Consider the following 12,607-nt stretch of genomic DNA (forward strand, 5'->3'; position numbering starts at 1 on the left):
CAGATGGAAGCTTTTCATCATCTTTTCCGATCGTCTGTAGGCCTCATTGGACTTTTTTTTTTTGAAAATTCTGATGGACCTAGAAATAGAACATGTTCTAAATATTTCCATCGGAACCAATTCCTATCAGGAAAACCGATCGTCTGTATGCTGTTTCGACGGACCAAAAACAACGCATGCTCTGACGGAAGTACGAGACGGAAGCTACTGGCTATTGAACTTCCTTTTTCTAGTCCCGTCGTAAGTGTTGTACGTCACCGCGTTCTGGACGGTTGGACTTTGGTCGGACTTTGGGTTGACCGTGTGTAGGCAAGACCGCTTGAATGGAATTCCGTTGGAGAAACCTTTTGGAGTTTATTCCAACAGCAAAACCGGTCGTGTGTACGTGGCAGTAGTATTGTTCCCAATTATCTCTATGGACTTCAAAACCCCTTTTCCCTATGTAATGAATAAAAGGAGGAGGAGGTGTTTTGTAGTTCTGTCCAAGGGTAACAATGCTGCAACACCACAGATACAGTAGATAGTACTGTAGATAAAGAGACCCAGGAGAGCTGCTGCTTTCATGCATATTAGCTGGATTGAGGTGGAGCTCAGGTAAGTATTGCTGGGGGGCTACTGCACACAGAAGGTTTTTTACTTTCATGCATAGAATGTATGACGGTAAAAAAAACCTTGAGCCTTTACAACCACTTCAAACAACTATTACACATCTCGATAGTCAGCTAGATAAGGAGATATACTTGCGGTGGTGGTAAGACTTTAAGGCCCCTTTCACACTGGGGCTGTGGGGGCGTCGGCGGTACAACAGCGCTATTTTTAGCGCTGCTGTACCGTCGTTCTTGCAGCGGTATTCGGCCGCTAGCGGTGCGGTTTTAACCCCCGCTGGCGGCCGAAAAAGGGTTAAAATCCCTCGTACTGCGCAGCTATAGCCGCGCTGTCCCATTGATTTCAATGGGCAGGAGCGGTGAAGGAGCAGTGAATACACCGCTCCTTCACCGCTCCAAAAAAGCGGTTTGCAGGATTTTTTTCACCGCCCTGCCTGCGCACCGCTTCAGTGTGAAAGCCCTCGGGCTTTCACACTAAACAAACAGTGGAGGCTGTTTAGGGGCGGTTTTCAGGCAGTATTTTTAGCGCAATACCGCCTGCAAACCGCTCCAGTGTGAAAGGGGCCTAAGGGCCATGGACATGAATGAAAGATGATCTGGTTCTCTATCGGAACATTTACATGAATGTAAGCATTATTATGAGCTCTAGTTTTCAATTGTTTAATTCATTTTAGACCAATTTTTAAGGCTTCAAATGTTTGATCAGAAGCAGTCCCATCAAAGCAAATAATTGGAATGTTTTGTTACAAATGGTACAGAAACTGCGTGTGTGCGCATAATAAACTATTGCTGAGGCTGTAGCTTTTCTTATTACAACTATGCGACTAATACATTGGGTATAGTTAGGAATCAGATAGACCCATTCCTGCTTGATAAGCTGAACAAAAGAAATGGTTCAAATCAGCAGGAATTTGAACAGTGTGTGGCCCCCTAAAGTCAGTTTAGAAATGTCATGGTATCAAAGTATCATAGTAGGTAAGGTCGAATAAAGACAATAGTCCATCCAGTTCAACCTGTGTAGGTTTATGTGTCTTTAATTATTTCCCATATCCCTGTATGTTGTGCTTCTTAAGATGCACATCTAAGCGTCTCTTAAAACTATCAATACTCCCCGCGGTCACCGCTTATTGTGGAAGAGAGTTCCACATCCTTATTGCCATGACAGTGAAAAACCCCCTACGGAGCTTAAAGGATCACTAAAGATTATTATTTGTTTTAAAAAAAATAACAGACATGTTATACTTACCTCCACTGTAGAGCTCGTTTTGCACAGAGTGGCCCCGAACCTAGTCTTCTGGGGTACCTCGTCGGCTGTCTCGGCTCCCCCCCCTCAAGGACTCAACACCTTCATGCAAGCTCCCTGCCATAGCCGCTCACTATGTCACTCGGCCCCGCCCCCGGCGCGCCGCATCATTGGATGTGATTGACAGCAGCGCGAGCCAATGGCTGCGCTGTTTCAATCCATCCACTGTAACCAATCAACGGCCAGGCTGAGCGGCGAAGAGGATGTCGGGGGCAAGCGCGGGACTTTCGAGGGGTCAGGTAAGTAAAACGGGGGGCTGGGGGGGGCGGTATTGTCGGATGCTTTTTCACCTTAATGCATAGAATGCATTAAGGTGAAAAAACTTTTACCTTTACAACCCCTTTAAGGTTAACCGCTTCAGCCCCAGAAGATTTTACCCCCTTCCTGACCAGAGCACTTTTTGCGATTCGGCACTGCGTCGCTTTAACTAACAATTGCGCGTTTGTGCGACGTTGCACCCAAACAAAATTGACGTCCTTCTTTTCCCACAAATAGAACTTTTTTTTTGGTGGTATTTGATCACACCTGCGCTTTTTTATTTTTTGCGCTATAAACAAAAAAAGAGTGACTATTTTGGAAAAACCACAATTTTTTTTACTTTTTGCTATAATAAGTATCCCCTGAAAATATATAAAAACAATTTTTTTCCTCAGTTTAGGCCAATATGTATTCTTCTACATATTTTTGGTATAAAAATCGCAATAAGCGTATATTGATTGGTTTGCGCAAAAGTTAGTGTCTACAAAGTAGGGGATAGTTTTATGGCATTTTTATTATTCATTTTTTTTTAACTAATAATGACGGCGATCTGCGATTTTTATTTATTTATTTTTAAAACATTTTTATCGGACTGCGACATGGCGGACACATCGGACATTTTTGACAAATTTTTGGGACCATTGGCATTTATACAGCGATCAGTGCTATAAAAATGCACTGATTACTGTAAAAATGTCACTGGTAGGGAAGGGGTTAACACTAGGGGGCGATCAAGGGGTTAATTGTGTTCCCTAGTGTGTGTTCTAACTGAAGGGGGGAGGGGACTGTCTAGGGGAGATGACAGATCGCTGTTCATACTTTGTATGAACAGACAATCACTCTCTTCTCCCCTCAGAGAACCGGAAACTGTGTGTTTACACACACAGATCGCGGTTCTCAGTGTGTCAGCAGCGATCGCGGGAGCCCCGCGGTGATCGTGACCGCCGGGTACTCGCATCGGCTCCGGGCGGCGAGCAGCAGGCGTGCGCTCCTAGTGGCCACAGGGAGAAGTGACGCAACATAATGTCGTTTCACCCAGCCGTGCCATTCTGCCACAGTAAAACTGCGCCGGCTAGTCGGCAAGTGGTTAAACTGCTTCTCCAATCTCAATGTGTGGCCCCTTGTCCTCTTACACTCCTTGAAACTGAATAGTTTTTTTCCTATGCTGGGATCGCCATTGAGGTACTTGTAAATCGCTATCATATCTCCTCTCAAGCATCTTTTCTCCCGCGAGAATACATTTTGGGTTTGCAGTCTTCCCTCGTAATTGAGGTCCTCCGGTCCCCTTGTTAGTTTTGTTGCCCTTCTTTGGACTCTCTCAAGTTTCAGCCCTTCTGAGGACTGGTGACCAGAAGTGGACAGAATACTCCAGATGTGGTATAGAGTGGTAGGATTATAGGTTGATCCCTGGAGTTTATCCCTTTTTTTATGAATGTTGATATTCTGATGGCTTTAGTAGCTGCAGCTTGACATTGCATGCTATTGCTCATTCTGTCATCTACTAGGATCCCCAGATCTTTCTCCATCCATGATTCCCCCATCGGTTCTCCCCCTAGTGAGTAGTTTGCATTTATGTTTTTTGCCCCCAAGTGCATTACTTTACATTTCTCCACATTAAACCTCATTTGCCATGTAGTTGCCCACACCATTAGTTTGTTCAGGTCTTGCTGTAAAATTTCTATATCTTGATGTGAAGTTTTTGCCCTGCTTATTTTTGTGTCGTCTGCAAAAACTGAGATTGAGCTATTTATCCCATCCTCTATATCATTTATTAATAGAATTGGTCCCATAACAGAACCCTGGGGCACACCACTTACCACTCTGGACTAGTCTGAGTACACATTATTTATCACTACCCTTTGGACATGCCCCTGTAACCAGCTTTTAACCCAAAAACAAATCTTATGGTTCACGCCTGCAGACCTCAGCTTGTAGATTAAGCGCATGTCATGGCAAAACCTTCAGGAAAGATGGTAAGGATGTGCAAAACTGCTGCCAAAATTCTTTTAGTGTATGTAGTTTATCTGGAAGATGTTTGTTTCCTTTACACTTAGCTCTGTTTTGCACTGGTGCGATTTGTCATGTGATTTGAGAGTTCAAAATCGCATGACAAGTCGCATCTTATTGCCGGCAATGGAACCTTTCAAATCGTTGCGACTCTGAAAAAGGTTCCTGTAATACTTTTTTGTGATTTCATTGGGACTTGCATAGACTTCTGTTAAATGAAGTCGCAAGCAGCAATGAAATCAGAAGTGCAAATTGCACTGATATGCGGCTTTGAAATCTCGCTGAAGTAGCACGATTTCAAAGCTGCACTGGTGTGAGCCAGAGCTAAACCAGAGTTTTCAATTGGAAGGCTGATTATAATCCGTGGGTCATGTCTACCTTTTTCCTGATGGAACCTTTGATTTGAGAACTTGGTAATGAAGGTTGAGTTGGTTGGATGGGGCCATTTAAAAGATTAGGAGGCATGTAGAAGTCTTCTCTGATGAGAAAAAGTTTTGCTGGGTCACTGTGGAAATCCCTTCTTCTCATGAGTTATTTGTGTCAGTGCCACTTAGTGAATAGTTGGTTATCTGGATGAAAAGTATTTTTAGTTAAACAGCTTTTAAATGAGTATATGAGTCTTCTCTACTCTCCATAATACATTCAGCCTGTCTCATCGTAAGATCTTGTATATTTTTATACAGCGTTACCATTATAAGCTACTTATGAATAAATCAGATGCTTACTGCTGATGAAGAGGTTTTTTTTTTTTTTTTTTTTTTTTTTGTTTTTTTTTACTAAACACTCATGAGAATACTGCTGGTTATTCCCTGGAAACTGGAAAAAACTATTTGCATCCGTTTTAGGATAAAATCCCACTTAAGCATGTATACTAAGGGTCACTGTGCAGATCAACTAATGAACAGGATGTCAAAAGGCAGGCTTCATTATGGCTTTCTCATATACTCCAACCTTGTCAAGTGATGAGCAGAGAGACAGTTTTGCTTCTAAAATGAACATGCAACTCTAGCCTGAATCTGAAAAAAAAAATGCTTAAAGTGAAACTTTACCCATAAAAACTTTGATAAAAAAATGTTCTTTAGGAAAGTACATACATTCCACATTAATAATATGCAAAATTAGTGTGCGCTGCAAAATGCCTCCAGCAATGCTCCTGTTTCTTTTTGCTGGAGGCTGCCATTTTATTGAAGCCCAGAACCCCTTGAACAGCAGTAAATCATAAAGCGGAACTAAACACATTGATTTACCAGTTTCAAAAAACAGTTACATTCCTGTCAAACCACCATGGCAGTTGCAGATCAAACAGAAGAAACTTTCTTGGCTGTAAAGGATAGGAGGGTTTAATTTTGCTTTAACCGTTTCCCGACCGGCGCACGCCGATGTACGTCGGTAGAATGGCACTGCTGGGCAAATGGGCATACACGTACGTCCGTTTAAATTTGCTGCCGTGCCATTGCGTGCACACCGGCCGGGAGCTCTGTGAGTCGGGTTGCGGGCCCCGCGGACTCGATTTCCGCAGGGATACCCGCGATCGCCTCACGGAGCGATGCAGATGTAAACGAGCATCTCCCCGTTCTGCCTGTGATTGGGAGCAGAGATCAGTGACGTGTCACACGTAGCCATGCCCCCGCACAGTTAGTAACACTCCCCAGGTCATACTTAACCCCTCCCTAGCCCCCTAGTGGTTAACCCCTTCACTGCCAGTGTCATTTACACAGGGATCAGTGCATTTGTATAGCACTGATTGATGTATAAATGACAATGGTCCCAAAAATGTCCGATCTGTCTGCCATAATGTCGCAGTCACAATACAAATCACTGGTCGCTGCCATTACTAGTAAAAAAAAAAAAAAATAATAATAAAAATGCCATTAAAATATCCCCTATTTTGTAAACACTATAACTTTTGCGCAAACCAAGCGATTTTTTTTTTTTCTACCAAAAATATTTAGAAGAATACGTATCGGCCTAAACTGAGGAAAAAAAATGTTTTTTTAAAAATATTTTTTGGGGATATTTATTACAGCAAAAAGTAAAAAAATTGCGTTTTTTTTTCAAAATTGTTGCTATTTTTTTGTTTATAACGCAAAAAATAAAAACCGCAGAGGCAATCAAATACCACCAAAAGAAAGCTCCATTTGTGGGCAAAAAAGGATGTCAATTTTGTTTGGGAGCCACGTCGCACGACCACGCAATTGTCAGTTAAAGCGATGCAGTGCCGAATCGCAAATGTGCTCTGGTCAGAAAGGGGGTAAATTCTTCTGGGGCTGAAGTGGTTAAGGGTGTCAGCAGATCGGCCTCTACAAACCCTGCGGTGCCTAAAAATGGAGAGCAACTGAGCATGTGCAGAGCAGAGTGAGACTGTATTACTGGATTTTAAACAGTATAGGCACTTATTTTTAAGGTTTTACATAGCTATACCTGTTTAAGGGGCCAGCCTAAAGTCATATAGCAGGACTTAATTTTCTGACTAAAGTTCCACTTTAAAGAATTGAGCCTGGATGCACAGTTTAAAGGAGTTGTAAAGTCAGGTTTTTTTTTCTCTTAATGCATTTTATGCATTAAGAGAAAAAGCCTTCTGTGTGTAGCAGCTTCCCCAGCACCCCCTAATACTTACCTTAGCACCATCTCTCTCCAGCGATGTCCACGTATGTCTCGGCTGTCCGAGACTTTCCCTCTTGATTGGCTGAGACACAGCAGCGGTGCCATTGGCTCCCACTGCTGTCAATCAAAGTCAGTCGGGCAATCAGGAGAAGAGGGGGTGAAGTCGTGCTACAGCTCCGTGTCTGACTGGTCACAGGGAGCTGGGACTCGGCTCGGGTGCCCCCATAGCAGGCTGCTTGCTGTGGGGGCACTCAACAGGGGTAGGGGCCAGGAGAGCTAAAGCAGGACCCGAGAAGAGGAAGATCCGGGCTCCTCTGTGCAAATCCACTGCAACAGAGCAGGTAAGTATAACATGTTTGTAAAGTCTCATTTTTTTTCCAAATAAAATAATCACTTTAATGCCTATGGGCATTGAAATTACAATATTCAATCTAAGATTGCAGTGGGCAACCTAGCTAACTGACAGAGACCTGACTGTCTTCAGACTGGCTTCATCTTTCACAAAAATATACCCCTTCTGGACCGGAGCAATTCCACTACCGACCTATTGATTCAGCAATAACGTTGTCGCTAAGATAATGAAGTAACACAACACATATTATTTGGAGGGGGGGCTAACAAGGCTTTCTTTTATTGTCTTGCAAAATTTATCTTATATTCTGTGCACTTTATACATAAAAATATGTAATAAAATTTAAAATAAAGAAGAATTGTGGGATAAGAAATAAATAAATAAACCTACATACTCCCCTCCATGCTGAAGCATCTATCCCACATTGTCTCTAAGACTGAGAACTGAGTGATCACAAGACTGCTGATCGCTCTGTTTTCAATCTGCTCTGAGCAGAGAGTATTGACTGTCAGGTACCATTCTCTGCTCTGCCCCTTCAGCACTCACTGGAGTGCCAGGCTGGAGAAGGGGTGGGCGCAGCTGGCTTCGGCTTTCAGCTGTCCACCTAAAGGCGGAGCTAGCTGTCTGTCATGCAGCAGGGTGGATTCTGACAATTTTGTCAGGTTTCTTCCCAAGCCTGGAGCAGCTCTGAACCGTCAGCTAACTGCGGGAATTAGCCTGCTATCAGCTTACTCTGGGTCACAGGACAAAAATAATAGTTGTAAGCAAAGTATGGCTAAGAAAGCCTACTTCTCTTTGCCCTTGTTCACGTTGCAGTAATTTGACATGTCAAATCGCATGCCAAATCGACGGCTATTGCCAGGAATGGCACTGTCCGAATCGGTGCTGCGCCGCAGAGATGCCCAAAAGTAGTTTTTGTACAACTTTTGGCGACTTCGCACAGATGTCTCTGAAATCGCCCCCGAAGTTGGGACTGACATGCTGGAATGAAATTGTGCGAGTTCAGCTGATTTCATTCCCGCTGTCAGTGTGAACCTAGTCTTAGAACTCATTTTTCAAAACCGCTAGAGCTACTGCAGATAAAGAGTATAAATCTTATTCTATAATATTTCCTTTTCATAATGACACTAAATCTATGATTCCAGTACATTGCAAAGTTATTTACAATTTAGATCTTTTTTCCCCCTATTTTGCACTTAATTTTAACGTGAAATGAAAAAATGAATTAAAGAAATGAAAACAATAAATAATGGGTAAAAAAATAGCTAAGGGGGTGAGTTAATAAAACTGATTAGGGTTTTAATATAAATATATTTTTGAATGTATTTTTGTCATCTTGATCTGCGTTCCTCACCTGTATACACATGACTTTGAAGTATGCACAGTGGTTGTAGGTTGAGGTTTTATTCATAGCTGCTAATCACTTTGCTTCTTTAAGTTTTCTAATCCATGTACTTTGGGGTTTGCTCTAATGAATATTCTAATATCATAAAATAGATGAGTGCTGCCTGAAATACATACAGTAGTCCCTTTTGGTAAAGAAGACACGCATGGTCTTTTTTTTTAATCTGGGGTGAAAAGTATTTTGTTTTGTTGTCAGTTTTAGTTTCATATGAGGAAGGTTTCAGAAGTAGTTGAAATGCATTCAGCCTGTTGATCAACAGGCCGTATTTGTAGCGGAAGGAAGTTCATGTGGTGTGTGAAGTTAAATTAATACAGTTCCTCAAAGCTGAGCTTTCAAATGACGTCTTGTAAAGCGGCACGAGTAGAATGGAGGACAGGGATGTAGAAGAATGCACAAAGGAAGCAAAAGGTCAGTGAGAAGCTGAGCTGTTCAGAAGTGTTGCCCTGGCCCTCTGCGTTACACATATATCTAATGTTTTATATTTAACCATTTAGTTGTGTGCCTGCTAGTATTCTGGTACTTTCTCTGTGTCTGTACTGGGCCATTGTTGTTGTGATTCCCTAATCTGTGCAGAACAGTTCACTCTGTATTTTTGTTCAATATCACCAACCTTCTCATGGCCAGTTTTTCTAACGGTTTTGACAACACTAGTGTCTTATTATGTCATGTTGCTGACATGTGCCAGGCGGTGAAGCATGGACCTGGGGACGTTGATTAGGAAGCACTAGTGAAAAATACTGCACATCACTGCACAGGCTCGGTTCACACTGGTGCAATGCGGGAAACCCTGCAGATCCAGTGGGGGTTCCCGCATCACACCTGAAAAGCCGGTGGTTCCAACTGCCCTATGCGAACCGCTGAGGGTGTCGATTCAAAGTTAATGACACTCCCAGATTGGTTTGCAGATCGCAGTGCGAACTGTGAATTCAGACAGGAATCGGTTCGCATGCGATCCGATTCTGGTGTGGACCAAAAAAGGGTCCTGCTTAATAAGTCTGATGTATACCAATGTTACAAGCAGATGCATTTCTATGTATGTTCTTCACTTTTGCTCAATAAAATTCTTTATTGTATATATATAAAAAAAAAATAATTACCAGCAGTATAGGTGGCACCTGAGTGTAATGTAAAGAAAATGCTGACCCATGCATTTGTATATTTTTACCCATTTGACTCACATTTGGCGATAGGAATAAAGACTGTTTACTAAAAAGGGTCTTTGGTCCAAATGCGATGCGAGTTCAGCCAAACAATATATTGCATTCGTATCACACAAACATCGCATGTGATCTGCACAGCAGTGTAGTGTGAATCACATGCGATGTCTGACATCGCTACATTGTGAACCGGTACTTAGAGAGTCACTCCAGGCAGAAATAAGACACACTGGGGGAGATTTACTAAAACTGTGCAAAATCCGGTGCTGCTGTGCAATGGTAGCCAGTCAGCTTTAGCTTTAGCTTGTTCAATTAAGCTTTGACAATAAGCCCCCTGTTCACATGGGCGCGATTTGACATGTCAAATCGCAGCCTATTGCCGGCAGCAGAACTGTCACAAGCGGTGTGATGCAGACTTTGTGGCGCCGCACCGATTACCAAAAGTAGTTGCTGCTCTACTTCTGGCGACTTTGAGGGCGATTTCAATAGACATCTGTGCATGAACCTGCACAGATGTCTTTCAAATCGCCTCCGAACTCGCACTGATATGCGAGTTAAGCTGAACGATATGATTTCAAACCCGCGTTCACTGTGAACAAGGGCTAAAACCCAGAAGCTGATTTGATGGTTTCATGGTTTCTATGCAGAACTGCACCAGATTTTGCACTCTCCAGTTTTAGTAAATCAACACCAGTAATGTAAATCTGTATCTATTCTACAATATTAAATGTATCTTTTAATGCAAGCAGCTGAATCTGACTTGGTATCAACTTATTGCAACCCCCGTCCAACAGAGCTCAGGCTGGAAGAGGGAGAAGCACCACAAAGAGACAGCTGTGCTACAGAGCTAATGTGCTAATAAAGAGCAGGTGAATAGAAGGAGTGAGCAGAGTAACACAGGGTTGAGCTTAGGGTTGTCCCCATACTGATACTAGTATCGGTATCGGCACCGATACCGTCGAGCATTTGCGCGAGTACTTGTGAAGTCTGCAGATACTTGCCTTCCCTTTCTAGCCATGCGACCGCTGGATCCCTCATCCACCACTGACACCTTCCTCCCAGGCTTCATCCAGATGCTGGGTTTTCGACCTCTTGATTGGCCAGTGGCGAATCACATGACTCCTGCATTCTGTATGCGTATGGTAGGTATTCCGGCTCCACTGCAATGTGTGGCAATGTCCGCTGAGCTGTTCATGCGCAGCTCAGTGTTAATTTAATATAAGATTGTGAACAGGCAGGTAAGTTTCCTATTGAAGAGGAGACCTAGCCTGCTCGCATTTATATATATATATATATATATATATATATATATATATATATATATATATAGGTTTAGCTCCACTTTAATAGCAAATACCTTGTGTTACCTTTTTATTTATTTATTTTTGATCAAAAGATTTTTATTATACACATTTTAAAGAAAAAAAAAAACTTTTATAATGCAGTGCCACAGTTTGGGTACATCTGCATGGGACTTAAAGAGGAGTTCCGCCGCTCACGCAAAAAAATAAAAGTCAGCAGCTACAAATACTATAGCTTCTGACTTTTAATAATAGGACACTTGCCTGTCCAGGGTTCCCGGTTTTCAGGTCGGCTCTCGGGTGCTGCCACCGCCATTCAGCATTACAGCCGATTCCCTGCTGCGCATTCTTACTGTCCCGGCAGCGCTGGGAGGCCAAGCTTCCGAGGGGTGGCGCTGTCTCCCAGAAGTGGGGAAGTGTCAAAAACAGGTACCCGTTCCCCCCTCCACTTTTGGGTGGAACTCTGCTTTAATTGATCCTGTTTATACAAGATTATTAAAATATGATACAAGTAGCACAGGGAGCCCATGATAACATATTAACAGTGTTAATAGTGGGGGAACACAGGGAAAGGGGGTCCCGGGGTCTAGTTTCCTCATAGAAAGGGAAGCAGAAAACTGAGCGTGCTTTGGATCTGGACAGATCTCCCCTCAGCCTGCACCCTCACCAGTCAGCGGCATCCAACTCATCGGACCTTGATAGCCTGAGCGGGGACCCTTAAGCATTTATCATAGGCAACAAAAAGGTAAGTTCAGGTTGTTTTTTTTGTTTTTTTAAAAAGGGTAGCTGTAATAACTTGGAGAAAATTCTATTTTCTTTTTTTTACAGTTTAACTCTATATTTATTTTCTTAGAGTATGATCCTGGCTGTTGTCACTGATAACACAGCAGGAAAACCACAAATTAACTTTCCTGCAATATACAGTGTGAGTCAGCTTTCCAGTCAGCAGCTACGCAGGATCTAAAAACGATGTGTTTAAAAAAAAAAACAAAAAAAAAACAAATTCAACTATTCTCCTTTTTTTTGTTTGAAACAAAAACAATTAGGCTCGATTCACACAGGGGCAACACGACTTCAGCGTGACTTTGTACCGCGGCTTCAACGCGACTTCAGCGCGACTTTAGCAAATTACAACACGACTTGAAGTCGCCTCCATGGCAGGCGACTTCGGCTGTGGCCAATCAGCTCTCTGGGAGGGAGGGGTTTTCCCTGCAAAGTCGCTTGACTTTGAGAGAGAGATCCGACTTGGAGGCGACTTCCATTGATTTCTATGGTACAGGTCGCCTACCAAGTCGGATCAAAGTAGTACAGGGAGTACGCTCTGAAGTCGGAGCGACTTCAGTAGTGTCTATTAAGACGCTCCCATTCACTCCCATTGAATCTATTTCTGGGGCGACTTGGGGCGACTTGAGGGCGTACAAGTCGGATCCCAAGTCGTCCTAGTGTGAACCGACCCTTACAGTGTCCTTGCAGCTTGCTGTACCTGCATGCTGCTAGCTGGCAGACAAAGTGTGGCTCTGTGTGACCTTTATGTATTATGAACTAAAATCCAGATGACAGTCTTCATACATTTTTTGCAGTTCATATTCACAGATTTATATTCAGGCCAGAATTT

At 42.9% G+C, this 12,607-nt stretch overlaps 1 protein-coding gene across 3 annotated transcripts in view; it reads left to right on the forward strand.

The window, feature by feature from the left end:
- Positions 1-12,607, forward strand: part of DIP2B (disco interacting protein 2 homolog B) — a 365,089-nt gene that overhangs the window by 189,334 nt on the left and 163,148 nt on the right. Inside the window, exon 1 of one of the 3 annotated variants that reach the window (XM_073613685.1) lies at positions 8,855-8,942. The exons of the other annotated variants lie outside the window; for them this stretch is intronic. Within the exon in view, the coding sequence (XP_073469786.1) occupies positions 8,900-8,942 (43 nt within the window). The 5' untranslated portion in view covers positions 8,855-8,899. Of the gene's footprint in view, positions 1-8,854; positions 8,943-12,607 lie in introns of those variants that run through there. 3 annotated transcript variants of the gene reach the window in all.

The sequence above is a fragment of the Aquarana catesbeiana genome, linkage group LG02 (genome assembly GCF_042186555.1).
Source record: "Aquarana catesbeiana isolate 2022-GZ linkage group LG02, ASM4218655v1, whole genome shotgun sequence".
NCBI lineage: Eukaryota > Metazoa > Chordata > Amphibia > Anura > Ranidae > Aquarana > Aquarana catesbeiana.